This window comes from Electrona antarctica (genome assembly GCF_951216825.1).
Source record: "Electrona antarctica genome assembly, chromosome: 12".
Lineage (NCBI taxonomy): Eukaryota > Metazoa > Chordata > Actinopteri > Myctophiformes > Myctophidae > Electrona > Electrona antarctica.
In genome coordinates this window covers 15,146,744-15,165,391 of record NC_136793.1, presented here as the reverse complement: position 1 = coordinate 15,165,391, position 18,648 = coordinate 15,146,744, and the positions used below count along the sequence as shown (strand labels likewise).

The 18,648-nt window shown below is 43.6% G+C and overlaps 1 protein-coding gene across 1 annotated transcript in view; it reads left to right on the top strand.

Annotated features, from left to right (window-relative positions):
• Positions 1-14,900, top strand: part of LOC306934279 (heterogeneous nuclear ribonucleoprotein A0-like) — a gene marked incomplete at both ends in the record, with an annotated part of 306,611 nt that extends 291,711 nt beyond the window's left edge. Inside the window, one exon of the mRNA XM_079516850.1 lies at positions 14,781-14,900. Coding sequence (XP_079372976.1) covers positions 14,781-14,900 — 120 coding nt within the window. The remainder of the gene's footprint in view (positions 1-14,780) is intronic.
• Positions 14,901-18,648: the final 3,748 nt, after the last annotated feature.

Sequence of the window (18,648 nt, the reverse complement as noted above, 5' to 3'; positions counted from 1 at the left end):
TGTGCGTGCGTGCGTGCGTGCGTGTGTGCGTGCGTGCATACTGTGTACACAGTATGTGCACGTGCATCCATGTTCTACTACGTATATTTCCGTGTATTTCATAATCCTCCACACACGATTCGTCAAACACTTTTACCATGTGCTGAATGCATACAGCCCAGTGGTTCCCAAACGATGGGTCAGTCATTTTAATTAATTTTAATAATCTATAATCAATCAACATTCAACAAATGTAGGAAAAAAAAACTGAGAACAATAACAACGACATTTTTCTTCAAAATAATTTCAGAAATCCTCACAGAAAATAAATTGTTTCAATCAATTATTATTATTAATTATTTATTTTTGAATAAAAAATAAAATGAAATAAATAGTAAAAAATAAATATACGAGCTAAGCAACACATAGTGTATTTTCACTATTAAATAGGGCTTATTATGTGGTTCTTCATTATTATGGGATCTTTTTGACTTGCAAGCTCTGTCTATCAGTTGTGTTACTCTATAGTCTATACCAGTGGTTCCCAAAGTGGGGTCCGGGGACCCCAGGGGTCCTTAAGGGAGTTCCAGGGGGTCCCGAGCTAAATGATAGTTTGGGACCAAATGGACCCTTATGGGTCTGTAACCCTGAGAGTGTACAAATGGAACCAAATGGAGCCTAAAGGATCCATTTGGTTCCATTTTGTACACTCTCAGAGTTAAATTAACATTGATTTTACAATATAAATTGTGGGTCCCAGAGATAGAAATACCATTAAATGTGGGCCCGTAGACTAATGCATGTCAAACTGGGGGTCCTTGAAATGAAACAGGTTGAGAATCACTGCTAGAGCCGGGAAAATCTTCTCGTATGGGGGTCCCTGGCATATCTTTTCTAATGGGGGTCCACACACTAATTAGTGTCGATTTGGGGGTCCTTGACATGAAAAAGGTTGGGAACCACTGGTCTATACCAGTGGTTTTCAACCTTTTTCATATCAAGGTCCATTATGTATTCGGCATCTGAGCCACGGACCACCATTTGATGAGACATAATAGCCTCTCGGACCCAAAACTGAAGAATATTTTGTTTGTTGTTGGATAAAATGTTGTCCACAATTCCATGCAAAGTTGGTGTCACAGAAGGGACGTTTATTCTTCGACGTTCTCTCTAAATGTGTAGACCTCCTCTAAATTAAGTAATGCAGATGTTTAACAATAATTTAACACTTGAGAGTGTAAAATATAACCGAATAGACCCGGGACGCTCTGAAGAGTTAAAGATCAATAAGGGTCCATTTGGTTACCAACTCTCCATCATTTAGCTGGAGACCACCTGGAACCCCCTCAAGGAACACTGTCCTATACTGTTGTATAGAAGATGCTGCATGCTGTAAATCACATATTGTTCCAGGTGCTTTATGGGTGGTGTGTGGGCATGTGTATTGTCTTAGGCTGCATTTGTATTTATTTATGATTCCCTTTTGAATGATTGTGTTGAAGCCGAGAGAAAAGATTTGTTCGCGCGTGCGCACACATGTGCATATGTGTGTGCGTGCGTGTGTGGATGCATTTCACAAGGCTTGCGTGGGCATTTACATTGTTCAAAGTGGGAGCTATTGTGCGTGTGTGCGTGAGTGTGTGCCAGTGGGGCCTGTCAGGTAGGATATGGGGAGATGGTGTTGACAGCATCGCTGTTGCCATGGTGACCACCCACTCGCGGTGGTCGTCTGGCTGTCACACTGCATTATTCGCTAAGCCGTCGCGCTCCCTCTAGAGGAAGTGATGTCATGGCTCTGCAGCGCCACGGCGCCCAGAGCATTACTATACTCTCTGAAAAGAAACGGGGGTCCCGGGACCCCCGGGGGTCCTTGGGGGTGGGGGTGGAGGTGGGACTCCACAGGGTCCCCAGCAGAACGAGGAACAGTTCAAACACGTTAACTAAAGAACTGAGTACACTGGACCACAATGGAAACAAGCCCCTGGTACTTTTTGTGTTATACTTTTAGCATAACCTTTTACTGTATACTACCTGTATAACTGTTAACAATCATTTTAATAAGGTATTCAATCAATCAATCCTACTTTATATTTTGACTATTCTAAAAATACATTGTATTCATGAATTGGATTGTCTATTTTCTAAACATTTTGAAAACTCTTTGCAAATATATATATCAGTTTGGTGGTCCTAACAAATGGAGTCCTCACTTGGGAAAGATAAAGAACGCCCACTTCCATGTTTAAGGCAAGCTTATACCGTAGCTGCATAATATTGCGATACAATTAGGACTCGCACCGGGGATGAATTCCCAACACACATATTCTCCTTTGTGACTGTGTTGGTGGTGTTGTCTGGATGTAATGCATGAGAATGCATTTGGAGCGTTCAGCTTTCATAGTATTACATTTATCCGCCTATAGCCAGTCTAAAAGGCAGACTAAAGCCAGTCTAAAAGGAAGACTAAAGCCAGTCTAAAATACATACTAAAGACAGACTAAAGCCAGTCTAAAAGGCAGACTAAAGCCAGTCTAAAAGGCAGAATAAAGCCAGTCTAAAAGACAGACTATAGCCAGTCTAAAATACAGTCTAAAGCCAGTCTAAAAGACAGACTAAAGCCAGTCTAAAAGACAGACTAAAGCCAGTCTAAAATACAGTCTAAAGCCAGTCTAAAAGACAGACTAAAGCCAGTCTAAAAGACAGACTAGAGCCAGTCTAAAAGACAGAAAAAGGCCAGTCTAAAAGGCAGACTAAAGCCAGTCTAAAAGGCAGACTAAAGCCAGTCTAAAAGCTAGTCTAAAAGGCAGACTAAAGCCAGTCTAAAAGCTAGACTAAAAGGCAGACTAAAGCCAGTCTAAAAGCTAGACTAAAAGGCAGACTAAAGCCAGTCTAAAAGCTAGACTAAAAGGCAGACTAAAAGGCAGACTAAAGCCAGTCTAAAAGCTAGACTAAAAGGCAGACTAAAAGGCAGACTAAAGCCAGTCTAAAAGCTAGACTAAAAGGCAGACTAAAGCCAGTCTAAAAGCTAGACTAAAAGGCAGACTAAAAGGCAGACTAAAGCCAGTCTAAAAGCTAGACTAAAAGGCAGACTAAAAGGCAGACTAAAGCCAGTCTAAAAGCTAGACTAAAAGGCAGACTAAAGCCAGTCTAAAAGCTAGACTAAAAGGTAGACTAAAGCCAGACTAAAGCCAGACTAAAGCCAGACTACGTGATGCGAGCGGTGCTGAGCAGGGTCACAGACACACTCGGGCCAGACCTGAGCTGACCTACAGTATGGCTGAGCTGGATGATTGACAGCTGCCTCAGCCAGCGAAAGGGTGTGTGTTATCCTGATGTTATTATGTAAGTGTGTGACTGCAACGCTGGCGATTTCACAGCTAAGTGGAGGATCAGGACCGTACAATCCTCTGAGAGAGAGACCTATACAATCTGCAGAGAGAGAGAGAGAGAGAGAGAGAGAGAGAGAGAGAGAGAGAGAGAGAGAGAGAGGCGCAGAGAGAGGCAGAGAGAGAGAGAGAGGCAGAGAGAGAGAGGCAGAGAGATGTAGACTGTACAATCTGCAGAAAGAGCGTGAGGGACGGAGAGATGAGAGACAGAAAGGGGGTGAGAGGGGGATTTAGAAAGAACGACAAAGATATTGAGGGGGCAGAGAGAGAGAGAGAGAGAGAGAGAGAGAGAGAGCGCGAGAGAGAGAGAGATGGGGTGGAGAAAGAGAAGGATAAAAAATAGGGCTGATAGAAGTGAGAACCAGGGAAACTTTTCGGCCCACTTTTCGATCGACCCAAATGTAGTTTTATGAGTGCGTGTGTCAGGTGTCTGCAGTGCCCAACTGTCCTGCATGGTGCGTGTGAGCATGCGCTTGTGTGTGTGTGTGTGTGTGTGTGTGTGTGTGTGTGTGTGTGTGTGTGTGTGTGTGTGTGTGTGTGTGTGTGTGTGTGTGTGTGTGTGTGTGTGTGTGTGTGTGTGTGTGTGTGTGTGTGTGTGTGTGTGTGTGTGTGTGTGTGTGCGAGCGCGAGCGTGCGTGCGTGCGTGTCAGTATACACGGGTCGTGGGATGTCCATGTGCATCAGCGGTGACTACAGCCCAGACTACTGTAGGTGCATGCGGACTGCTGGCACGTGTAAGAGAATAATTGATTTTTAATGAAGTGGTTCTCCTGTGTATTTCATGGGCTGGCCCCCCTCTCTAAATAGAGTCCTAATTATCTACACCACACTGCTGAGACACAAGCTGAGGCACACGAACACGCGCACACACACACACACACACAAACACACGCTTGTGCACACGCGAGCACACACAAAGACTGATTTGATACGACTATTACAGGCTTGTCCACCCCCACTATATACAGGTATACTGTAATGACACATTAAGACCACTAGGTATTGCTCCACAGCACGTGCGTATGCGTGCGTGCGCCTTGTATAAGAGGCAGACAGGACATGTTTGTTTCATGCATTCTGCCTGGGGGGGGGGGGGGGGGGGGGGGGGGGGGGTTACTGTACCGTGAGATGTATAACCAGAACAACTGTGACGTATACAGTCTGTCATGAACTATCAACACCTACAGTACAGTACAGTACAGCTACCATGTTGCTGGTGTCGGGTCGCACCCTTGTGTCCAAAATCGTCCCTTTTTCATATCATTATATTATAGAGCAGTGGTTCCCAAACTATTTCATGTCAAGGACCCCCAAATTGACACCACTTATTAGCCCGTGGACCCCCCCCCCCATCTGAGAAGATATGCCAGGGACCCCCATAAGAGAAGGTTTTTATGGCTCTAGCAGTGATTCTCAACCCCCATTTAATGGCATTACTATCTCTGGGACACCAATTTATATTGTAAAATCAATGTTAATTTAACTCTGAGAGTGTACAAAATGGAACCAAATGGACCCGTCAGGGTTCATTTGGTTCCATTTGTACACTCTCAGAGTTACAGACCCATAAGGGTCCATTTGGATGTGTCAGAGTTTGGAAGCGCTCGTTTTCAATAACGCAATGTCCTGCTGCCTCCTGCATTTTGTGCCATTTTAGAAACACAGGCAGGACTGACCGCTGGGCGATTTTCAACGAGCGCTTCCAAACTCCAATGAATGCTCCATGGCTGCTCAATTAATGTCTACACATCTACACACTCACAATGTGTCACATTGCAACGCGTTGTGAGCTTGTAGGTCTGCTATTTTTGTGCAACACTCTTTGTATGATGAAGTAGGGCATCAATTTAGGAAAAAAACAAAACAAAAAAACGTTGGAGAAGATTTCTGCCCAGACAGCAATGATATAGTAGCTAGTGTATATATTGGCATTAACGTATACAATTCACTAAACTTAATTATTCCCACTGCGAGATGCTTCAGAAATGCAAATGCAACTCAAGGCTGCGAGGACTGCTTTTATTTATTTTTTCTTCTTTTTTTTTGGTGGGGGTGGGGAGTATTTCTCTTCTTAACTCAAACTTATCTTCACTTTTCCATGGCTATAGTGATGCCTAATTTCACATCGGTAGATCTACAAGCCCACAACGTGTTGCATCCATTGTGGGCTTGTAGATCTGCAATTTTCTTAGGTTGCTATGGGGGTGAAAATCTGCACTTTACCCACCACATTCCCTGTTAACCACTTAAGGCCCAGCATCAAACGATTATTATTTTTCCTTATTGCAGGTTTCCCCCACAGCACGACAAAAGATTTCACGGTCAACCAGGGTTTCAAGTGGTTAAACTTGAACGATTGTGGCGAAATCTCACAGCGGGGGAGAATACTTTTCGATCATTGTTCGCCATCCATCATTTCAGTCATTCTGTTTGTCGTCCCTCGTCTTTTCTTCTTCTCCGAGTCTTTAAGTGGCTCTCTCGCGGAGCAGGAAATCATTTTGATTTCCTACATCGCACAATCTATTTCCATCTCACAGCGCGCCGCCACCCGTCTTCCGCGTTCGTCTTCTGCGTGCCGAGAGCAGAGGAGGAAACGAGCTATTTGCCCCGCGACGGCGGAGAGAGAAAAGACGTTGGAACTTTTTGGGATTAACATGTACGCCTGGGAATAGTGTAGTGCGTATAGCAGCACGCTGGATGGGATATATCCCCATGTGTGTCCCATCCCCATTGAAACCAACGCACTGTTTTACTGTCACTCTGCTCTGTGGGGAACGTTAAATAAAGATATTGACAGACGGTGAACTATCCCACTATTCTTTATAAGATATATACTGAAGCACATCTCTGTCATTTTAAGATGTAGGGGAGCAACAGCTAATAGAACTAATTGATAATTGATCATTGTATAAAGTAAGCGATAATCGTCATTCGATTTAACGGGAAAAGTAGCTGAGAAGCGTAAAATAATGTAGAGTGTGTAGAGAGTAGAGAATGTCTGCGGTATAGTGTTGATTTTGACAGGACATTTTGATTTTGTTTTAGTCTCCTAAAAAAAACCGTTAATTTTGTTTTAGTCACATTTTAGTCAACTTAAACGTTTTAGTGTTTAGTTTAGTATTTCGTTTTAGTCGACTAAATCTACAGTTAATTAGTCGGCTAAAATGTATTTTGGAAGGCCTTGATGTAATGCCTGATTTTACACTTGGTTGCATGCTGAAAATAGCCAATCTACAAACAATTTACAATTACAATTTAGGCATTTAGCAGACCTTAATCCAGAGCGACAAACTCACAACGCATCGTGAGCTTGTAGATCTGCTATTTTCAGCATGCATAACCAAGCATAAAATGACTTATTTTAGTTCTACTATGTCTGGATCTCTTCTCCACTAGTCCCCCCCTAAAATTCTAGTTTTTATTTGTTGATGAAATTGTCAATAATGTTTAGTCATAGTTTTAGTCATCATCACTTATAGTTTTAATTCTGTCTTTATTCAGTATTCCTCAGTGACAAAAGGTAGTCGACAAACATTTTTTGTCATAGTTTTAGTGGTTGAAATCAACACTGCTGCGGTATAGGATGGTACCTCTGTTGCTCACGTGGAACCTGCACTGTGCATCATACAGTTGGGTGCCACCGATATTGTCCCTTACCATTTGACCCATTTAGGCCTGACCTCAAAATTAAAAAAAATCCTTCTAAATCCTCCAGTTTTCTGAAATAAATATTTTCACGATTTTTCAAAAATAGCAGACCTACAAGCTCGTAGCGCGCCACTCGGTGGCGCGCTATGAGCTTGTAGATCTGCTATTTTTCAATAGCTAAATTATAACATAATAAAACACCAAAAGGGGTTCCCGCCCAAAATGGGTTAACTGTCCTTTTGCGCAGATCACGCAAACCTCAGCAAAAAGAAAAGGACAATATCGATGGCCTCCAACTGTACAGTGTGACCGTCACAATAGAATTTGACATGGTCGGTTGGCTCGCCATGTGACTCGCCATGCAAAGCACAAAGGCGTAAATATAGACATTTTATGTAATATACCGGTAGATATACATGCAGCAATACATCATTTGTAGCTGTACTATCTCTGTGTTAGAAACTTGTGTGTACAGTAAAAGGTCTGACGTAAAGTGAGTGCAAAATGGAAACATGAAACATTGTGATAATGGACATGTCTCCTATAGAGCGTCGCAGTCCCGCCCCCTTTCATGACGACGAGAGACCCGGAAAATAATTCCCCGTTCATTTTCCTCCTCCTTTTCAAAAAGTATTTATTTAAAGACGTTTACGCCGCGGACAAAGCCCACTCGAGTTGTGACAAATCATGACAATAAATACAATGTTTTGGGTCAATCGATCAAATAATTTGTAAGAAGAAAAACAAAATAAAAAGTGTTGTATCCTGCCTTTTTCTTTTCTTCTTTCTAATTATTTGATCAGCCCAAAACGTGTTTATTGTCATGATTTGTCACAACTCGATTTGGCTTTGTCCGCGGCGTAAACGTCTTTACGTAAATACTTCTTGAAAAGTCTATGAGGAAAATGTCCGAGACCTTATACATATAATGTTGAGGCAGGGTCCTTTTTTTCATTGTTTAGACTTTCATTGTTTAGACTGATGCTAGGATCTTGGATTACAGTCCGTGAACATAGTTTATACATAGTTTAGGCTGTCTCTGCATTTGATGACATTATGCGATCACTGTGCCTTGCTTATTGCACGTCGCTCTGGATAAAGAGCTAAATGCCAGCGTTCTACGTGATGGGGTGAGTCACTCTACATTACAGGACGACCTCACCACTTTTCAACCTATCTTCATATAATTTTGTCCTCAGTGATGTTCATGATAAAATGGCACAATTTGTTTTTCTACTCGTGTCTCATAGGAGGGCTGTGGACAGTTCAGAAACCCGTCCACCAGTGACATCACTGATGGAGAATCCAAGCTAGTAGAAACTGCAGGCTTTCTATTCCTGAAAAGTGTGTATGTGTGTGTATGTGTATATGTATATATATATATATATATATATATATATATATATATATATATATATATATACTAAAAGCCAAAAGTCCATTCATATAATACTATAGTGTTTTGACCGTGACAGAGGCGTGGCTTTCTTTCACAAACACTGAAGTGCAATTTCATCGTGGCTGGTTGAGTTCGGGTTTTACATTATTTACTATTCTGTGCCTATCGGTTTACAACTCGAACGGGGCTGAGTCTGCTCTACCGAACCTCGCAACGCTCAGCACGGCGACTCGCTCGGCCATCGCGTAGCGCCTCGATCGGCGATGCTTCACGTGGCTCAAGTTCGGTAGAGATGGCGCCCCTCCGTCATTGTCTATGGGGAGGTATTTCCGTGTCTATGGGGAGGTATTTCAGTGTCTATGGGGAGGTATTTCAGTGTCATTTGTACAAACTTTTGGGTCTTTTAGTTGTTTATCTACGGAATTGCAATTTCGTACATATATAATATTTTCTGTGCGATCGGGTTGATATATATATATATATCTGCCTAACGATGATGTCACTGGAAAACGGGTTTCTGAACTGCCCACAGCCCTCCTATGAGACGCACACCAAACAAATGGGGCCATTTTATCATGAACATTAGTGAGGACAAATTATATGAAGACAGGTTGTTAAGTGGTGAAGTCGTCCCTTAAACGTTGCTTTAGAATCTTCATGTGAGTCAGACTCACCATCATCGGTGAGTTACATGATCATAATACAAAGTGCAATATGCACACACGCATGCATGCACACACGGTCGCACGCGCACACACATACACACATACACACACACACACAACCCATAGGATCCTGTTTAGCGCACCAACATCAATGTCCAGTCAGCCTGTCTGTCTGTCTGTCTCTCTGTCCCGTTCTGTTCTCTAACAATAATCATATAATAGCACGAGAGTGTGCCCATCCCCCCCCCCCCCCCCCCCCCCATCTCTCCCTGGGCTGAAACACACACAGCTCTCCTACACTGTCCAAATCCTCAGCGTTCCTTTAACTCTGAGAGCGTAACAGAATGGAACCCTTGCGGGTCCGCTTGGTTCCATTCCGTTACGCTCTCAGAGTTAAAGGAACGTCGTGGGTTTTACGGCGGTACAATGCCCATCCTCCATCTTTTCACTGTACCGTTTTCGTCATCAAACTCTTCCTCATCACCACACACACACACACACACTGTCTCTCTCGCCCTCCCCCACTGTGTGTGTGTGTGTCAGAGGGCATGAGCTCACCCGACGTGCCATGCGGCGGCCCCAAAGCACTCTGGGTAATTGCTCAGATGGCAGGTCTGGGATCAGCTGCGGTTTGCTCGCGGAACATGGCGCTGCGACGCCATTGGTCGACACGGGGAGGGAACAGAAGGGGGCCACTGGCTATGGTGCAACGCATCGATTCACACACGCGGGCTTGTGCGCACACACACATGCACACACACACATGCAGGTGCACGCACGCACACACGTGCACGAATGCAACGGACATGGACACACATGCACACTCTCACGTGTGACACACACACATACACACACGCCAACTTTCCGTCTTCGAGCCAGTGCTGAAGGAGACAGAGGCGTGGGAAAAAATCCACGAGTTAGAGACCCCCCCCCCCCCCCCTAACACACACACGCGCACACTTGCATGCATGCATGCACACATGCACGCACACACACACACACACACTTTGCCCATCTGCCGCCACAGATCTGCCTCTCAAGCGTCACTGTACTCGCAATCTCTCTCACTCTCACACGCACGCGCACACACACACACACACACACACACACACACACACACACACACACACACACACACACACACACACACCACACCCCCCTGATTGACCTGTTATGACCTCTAGCAGCCTCTGACCTTAAGGACTGAGAGTGCAGCTGAGTGTAAGTAACAAGTCCAAGTGTGTGTGTGTGTGTGTGTGTGTGTGTGTGTGTGCTCGCGCACATGCACATTCTCAGGGAACCACACACACAGACGCGCAACAATCAATCACACAGTCGTCATCACATGTACTGTACGGACCAATTCACACACACACACACACACACACACACACACACACACACACACACACACACACACACACACACACACACACACACACAAAACGAATTCAGAACAATGTTTAGATGTTCCTCCTCATCTTCCGACTCATTCCACCTTGTTGCTGTTGAGTCTAATTGTAGAAGACTGTGTGTGTGTGTGCGTGTGCGTGTGTGTGTGTGTGTGCGCGTGTACAGCCTTAGGCTACAATTTAACTCTGACTAACGAGGCTCTTCCCAACGAGGCCCCCGGGGGCGTGTCTCTCTCACCAAACACTGTCACCCTGCTCTAATGTTCACCTGCTATCTCTCTCTGTGTGTGTGTGTGTGTGTGTGTGTGTGTGTGTGTGTGTGTGTGTGTGTGTGTGTGTGTGTGTGTGTGTGTGTGTGTGTGTGTGTGTGTGTGTGTGTGTGTGTGTGTGTGTGTGTGTGTGTGTGTGTGTGTGTGTGTGTGTGTGTGTGTGTGTCGCTCACAGTTTATCAATCAATCTTTATGTCCGCCCGCCTATCTCTCCATTTATAACCACACACAGACTAGCGACTGGGCTTGTAGAGAGAGAGAGAGAGAGAGATGGAAATAGTAGAAATAGAATGAGAGTCTCTTCAATGAGATTACTGGTGCTAAAACTGGCTAATCTTTGCCATTAAGAAAACATGCCACGGTATAGGCTGCAGCTAATTCACATTATAGGCTTACAAACGGTTGCTAGTGATTGCTGCCTTACAACACAATAGCTGTTATATACTGTAGCAACGTATTTACCTCCATATTTTCATCAACTGTTCAGGTAGATTTCCTTTACGTGCACACACAGCAGCTTTCACTATTTTCACATAACGCTGTGCATACACAGCATCTACCTGGCTGACACTATCTACAGCAGTGGGTCCCCAAACCTTTTCATGTCAAGGACCCCCAAAACGATACCCTTCAGCCCGTGGACCCCCATTAGAGAAGATATATGCCAGAAACCCCCATAAGAGAAGATCTTTACAGCTCTAGCTGTGATTTTCAACTATTTTCATTTCAAGGACCCTGTTGATATGCAACAGGCTACGGACTCCCATTTAATGGCATTTCTATCTCTGAGACCCCAATTTATATTGTAAAATCAATGTTAATTTAACTCTTGAGAGTTCCATTTGTATCTGATCTGCTGTTTTCACTAGTTTGGGGCTAAACAGTTTGGGAACCGCTGATGTACAGTACAGTACAGTATCGGTATACTTTACTCGAGTATTTGCATTTGCTTTGTATCACAGACATGCGCATATGTTGTACTTTTGACTCCACTACATATCTAGCAAGAGGAAAAAGTGCATTATAATTTAACCACCAAAGCTCTGTACAAAAGGGAAATGTGCCATTTTCACTATGTACTTGTATTTGTCATGTATTAGTTTATAGTGATGTAATAGTCTACAGTAAGTTTGTTTAGTAATATTTGACAAGGTGTATCGACTCCCAGTATACTGTGGGGGGGAGGGGGGGGGTATCTTTGTCTTTGTCCGCCACTGCTCAGCATCTTACCTGTCTAAATTACCCAGGATCCCCTTCCTCTTTAGGTAATGAGATTACAAACTGGTTGAAATCTCACACCTGATAATTACAGGGCGGAGCGCTGGTGTGTGTCCACTGCAATGTAACACTGACGCACACACACACGCACAGACACACACACACACACACACACACACACACACACACACACACACACACACACACACACACACACACACACACACACACACGTATACTACAGACTAATCAGCTTTAAGCTTTAACGTACACACCGGGCTGTAGTCCAATCAGCACCGTGCTGCCACTGTCACTGCACCTTCTATTATGGGAGCTGCCTTTTGCGCATGAGTTTTGAGCACCAACTCCGGTGCACGCCGATAAGGCGTAACTCTGAACCCCCCCCCCCCCAAGCCCTTAACGTAGTCTCGCACGTAGCCAGACAACTATTCCACTCCACGGACGTCGACGACGTCTGCCCGAAATCCGAGAAGGGAAGCTTCATGGCATCTGTTCGCCGTTGGCGTTCACGAAAATGTATTTTAAGATCTTTGATTTGAGTCTTTGCATTTTATTTTTTATAGTGCAGTGGCAGGCGACAGTCTGGCGAGAACAAGTCCTTAACATAACCGCTAAATGTCTAACTCTAACTACTTAACATTACCTCTGAATTCCTAGCCCTGAGCCTAATGTGCGTTCACACGGGCAGATGCAAAGATACAGTCTGCTGTTCATTCTCAATGGAAGCCATGCAGCGACATGAACATACAAAGATACGTCCAACTTTTGTAGCTGCTGCAAAAGCTACAACGGCTACAAAGCAACACAAAAGTTGAGCTTGTTTCAACTTTAGCTACAAATATACGATAACAATATGCTGTGTGGCTTTGCATCTTTGTATCTTTTGCATCTGCCATTGTGAACGCATCATAACTCTAAATATCTGTTTTTAACCATGGAGCGACCGGGCAGGAACGCTGTCCATCACAATGTCCGTTTCTCTCATTCCACTATAGCTGTGGGGACATTTGGCTCTCACAAGTATAGAAATACAAGCGCGCGCGGACACACACACACACACACACACACACACACACACACACACACACACACACACACACACACACAGAGGGGTAATGTAAGGATAGGAGTGTTGGTATCGGTGTGTCTTTGCAACAAACACCATCTACTGTTACACTGTTTCTACTGTGTACTGTGTCCATCCTCTCTCTCTCTCTCGCTCTCTTTCTCTCTCGCTCTCTCTCTCTCTCTCTCTCTCTCTCTCAAAATCTCTCAATCTCTCTCTCTCTCTCGCTGTCTTTCTTTCTCTCTCTCTGTATTTGTCTCTGTCTGTCTGTCTCTCTCTCTCTCTCTCTCTCTCTCTCTCTCTCTCGCTCGCTATCTCTCTCCCTCGCACACGCACAGTGCACAGAAACTCGAATGAACCGCTCACAAGATCCGATTGCACTATTATATAACTCTTTCTAAGTCTCACTCACTCTCTATTTTCTCATCTCTCTCTCTCCCTAGCACTCCTTCCCTCAATCTTTCTCTCACCGTTTCTCTCCCTTGATGTATTTCACTTTGTGAATCATTCCACTCTTTATAGACGGTATTGTTTTACAGAACAGCACAGGGCATTATAGAAAATGCAGAGCTTTTGGACAGTCAAGAAAAACAAAAAACAAGAAAACTGTCGCCTCAAAGTATTTGTTTCTGCTTTAGTGCACTTTACCAACAAATTAACATATACTGCGTATGATTTTAAAATAGTACAAGTGGTTTTCCAGACATTTTTGGGCTATTGTGAATGTGATAGAAGATGATTCCAGGATGTCCATTCTAAAAACGTCAGTATCATCGTTGACAAAAAATGGCCGGTGGTTATGTGGGCTTATCTTCACAAGAGATTCTCACACTCATTTCACTTGAATCTATACAGTTGGAGGCCATCGATATTGTCCTTTTCTTTTTGCTGAGGTTTGCGTGATCTGCGCAAAAGGACAGTTAACCCATTTTGGGCGGGAACCCCTTTTGGTGTTTTAAACATTATAATTTAGCTATTGAAAAATAGCAGATCTACAAGCTCATAGCGCGCGGCGCGCCACCGAGTGGCGCGCTATGAGCTTTGTAGGTCTGCTATTTTTAAAAAATCGTGAAAATATTTATTTCAGAAAACTGGAGGATTTAGAAGGATTTTTTTTTAAATTTTGAGGTCAGGCCTAAATGGGTCAAATGATAAGGGACAATATCGGTGGCACCCAACTGTACATTGTGAATACTGGATATGGCGGCCACTTAAAACCTGTATATGTAGCAGACTGGAGTCCCCCAGGGGGTCTACTGCCCCCCCCCCCCCCAGGGGGTCTACTGGCCCTCTCTTCCACCCCAAATATCTTCGTCCCCAAAAACGTTACAGCACTCGTTGCAATGCGTCTTTCTGCCCACAGAATAGGGATCATGCTAGCCTTTGTGACTATAATATAGACAAGAAGGCAAGCGCAAAAATCGAATGAAATGTAACACTTCGATTACCCTCTTCCCCCAGTCAAAGTAGTTTTTTTCAACTATACAAATTAAACAGAAACAAGTGAATAATAGTGAATATGACGGCCATCGCCGCTCCGCTGGGACATTGTGCCTATATATATATATATACACGCACGGACGACGAGTGTATAAGTGAGGAAACGCAGGAAGCCGTCATGCGAGTGCAGTTGACTTCAAGGCACATTGGGGAGAGTTTGGGAGCGGGTTTCAGATCCACTGACTAATCCCTCCCGGCTGCAGCAGATAGAGTGCAGACGAGACGGGCGGGGGGGGGGCGGGGGGGGGGGGGGAAACAAAGCCCCTGTGCTGTAATGTGTCCCACGTTGCTTTGTGTGCATAACGACTTAGGAGGAGGAGGAAGAAATGTGACTTAAGAGGAAAAAAAACGAGAAACTGTTTTCCCGTCATTCTCTCTCGGTGGAGTACCCCCCCCCCCCCCCCCCACCACCACCACCACGCGCATGCACACGCACACACGTTTGTATTTCTATGCTTGTGAGGACATTTTAGGGGTGGCGATTTTATCAGTGCCATTTTTTAACCATTTTAATTTTGCCATTTGTCACCGTATAAGCCTAAAGCCGGAAATTAACAGATCTACAAGCTCACAACATGTCGACACCGGCATTATACGGTAGTATACGTCGGGCATAAATATAAACCCTAAATGTCTAATTTTAACCCTAACCTGAGTCTGTTCCTAATTACTCTGAAACTCAAATTTAAAATCAAAACGTGCATTTGTCTTGTGAGGACCAGGAAAATTGTCCTCACAATGTCTGAGTCTCAAATTGTTATTGGGGGATATTTAGTTCTCACAAGTATAGTAATGTGCGCATGCACACACACAGACACACACACACACACGCACACACACACGCGTGCACCTCTCCCCAGGCGACCATGGAGGAATAAAGTTAACACTGGACACAGTGTACATTGGGCAAACATGAGCTGCAATTCTTTCTTATCAAGGATGGGTAATTTTTAGCACAAATCTACAAATCTGCTAGCTCACTCCATGCAGCTTGTTTGTGTGCGTGCGTGCGTGCGTGCGTGCGTGCGTGCGTGCGTGCGTGCGTGCGTGCGTGCGTGCGTGCGTGCTGCAAACATGTGGGTTCATATGCAGGTTTGTGTGTGTGTGCAATGTATAGATCTGAATAATGAGAATGCCTACTGTACATGTAGGATCTGGTGCTTTACCTCTGGCAGTTGAGGTTGGCAGAAGATATACTGGCATTCTTGAGGAGCAGGGACTGTGTGCTCTTTGTGACCTGGGAGTTGTAGAGGATGAGTTTCATTTTGTTTTCTATTGTCCACTATATCATGATTTAAGAAACTTTTTATTTGAAAAACATTCAGGATAAGAACCCAGATCTGTTCTGGATGTCTGAGTGTTTTATGTTAAATTGGTTGTTCAGTAATGAAGTTTTTGTTTTTGGAAAATTCATAGAGAAGGCATGGCAGTTACGTTGGAGAACGATGTATCCGTGAGTGACTGTCTATTTGTGTATATGCATCATTATACATGTACAATTTTGTGAGTGTCTTGTAAGCCCGTGCGGGCTGGGCATCGTATGATGTAGGACACTTTAATAAAAACTCTATCTATCTATCTATCTATCTATCTATCTATCTATCTATCTATCTGTAGGCCTATACGTACTGTATGTACAGCAGGCTACTATGTGAACATACTGTTGTTGTGTATGTAGTATACTACAGTATGTGAATGTACAGTATGTGTAAAATACATGTATGCACAGTAGTATGTGTACAGTACATGTCTGTATGTGTACAGTACATGTCTGTATGTGTACAGTACATGTATGTATTGTGTACAGTATACATGTACGTACAGTAAGTGTCAGTATGGTGGTGTTGAGGGATTAACGGTGAGTAATCTCTCCTCTCTGCTTACGTAACACCGTCACCACCATTAGTCAGCACAAACACCATAATTTCAACACACACACACACACACACACACACACACACACACACACACACGCACAAACCTCATGTCTCCGAAACTGTTACTTTTCAGGATTCAAATTCAAAAGTATCGAGCCTGTATATCTATACTACTTTTTATGCTTTTGTGTGACGCTGTAGTTAGTAGGCCTAGTATGATCATGTATAGGCATCCATGGTCATGGAGACCGCATGTTAATAAAATGATAGTAACACTTGATGTGATGTAAGGCTATATTGCAGGCAGGGTTCCATTTGCATCTGATTGTGATATCTCCGGCAAATTTAGCGACGTGGTGTGATCCTGAGATTGGCTATTTTGGGTTATTAGTTGAGTTGTTCTAAGATTAAATCGTATTTGAAGTGGTGCATTGAAGCATATTTATTCCATAACTGTGAATGAATGGTCTCAGAAATGTCATAAAAGCAAAGGTTAAAGCCTCAGTTTTCTTCTTTCTATCAGCAGCGAAATGAGGTTTAGAACGATAATACTATTACATTATTAATGAATGCTATTAAATTACATTGTTAGTCATGAGATTTTATTTTGCTTTATTCTAGGAGATTGGCTATTTTCACTATTTGACATACAAAGACGTATATCATAGGGCTTATGTGGTATAAAAAAAAATCATAATAATAAATAAGAAAATAACCTTCCCCACTCTATATTTTATTTTTTATTTCTTTACGAAATGAATACAATTCTTGATTCCAGGTAATAGAATAACGGGATGCAAGTGATGTGTCATGGATTTATCCAAACAGACTGCTTCCGTTGGCTTTGACTATAAATTGATCGCCTGGCGCTTCAGGAAGGACAAATCAATCAATGTGATCGCCAGCCTCGGCTAGCAGAGCAGGATGACACTAATTCTATTGGCAATGTGCCGTCATGTGTGGCACTGGGGTGATGCCTCTGGTGTGTGTGTGTGTGTGTGTGTGTGTGTGTGTGTGTGTGTGTGTGTGTGTGTGTGTGTGTGTGTGTGTGTGTGTGTGTGTGTGTGTGTGTGTGTGTGTGTGTGTGTGTGTGTGTGTGTGTGTGTGTGTGTGTGTGTGTGTGTGTGTGTGTGTGTGTGTGTGTGTGTGTGTGTGTGACTGTGTGTGTGTGTGTGAGATAGAGAGAGAGAGAGATTTTCATGACCGTATACCATTGTGATTTTTCAATGAAACTTGTTTTTTTTCCATTGACACTGATGAATAGCAACACAATTTATCAGTTTAGCACCACGCTAAAACACAATCGATCGCTTGTTTGCTAAATTAAAATAAACAGACTCTTGAAATGTATGCGGGCCACCCATCTGCCCACTGAACGGGACAGATGGGTGGGCCGCGAAACACCTTGGAGGCGTTCAAGTGGGCTCTGATTCAGAAGAGGTTGAGAAGCACCCATTTTTGAATACCGGAACATGGAAAACAAATTTCAACATTTTGGTCATGTTCATGTGGAGAGAAATTATGCAAACATACCAATCCTTAGATGTGATATAACACACACTCATTTGATTGATTCCAATGTGAATGGGACAGTGTACGGCACGCAATCATTTTATATTTATGTCTATTTATTAGGGTTATGCCCAGTTCTGACTGTAAAACCATGATTGTCGAAATTGACCTCTTAGGGTCTTCCTTTTCCTTTTCTTTGGGTGTTAATTGGACTCTGAGGGGGTACAAATAGTGACCGAGTGGATCAAATACACCACTCTCTCTCTCTCTCTCTCTCTCTCTCTCTCTCTCTCTCGCTCTCTCTCTCTCTCTCTTCTCTCTCTCTCTCTCTCTCTCTCTCTCTCTCTCTCTCTCATTCTCTCCATCCATTCATCCATTCATTGCTCCATCCATTTCTGAACTCTCTGACCTGTGTGAACCGGGGGCGTCTAAAAGCTCTTAGGATTAACAGTAACACAACACACAGCAACTGCTCACACACACACACACACACACACACACACACACACACACACACACACACACACACACACACACACACACACACACACACACACTGTGTTGAGTCTTTATGAATACAAGTTTAGTTCAGTTAAAAATGATTCCTATAAGTCCTTGTGTGTGTGTGTGTGTGTGTGTGTGTGTGTGTGTGTGTGTGTGTGTGTGTGTGTGTGTGTGTGTGTGTGTGTGTGTGTG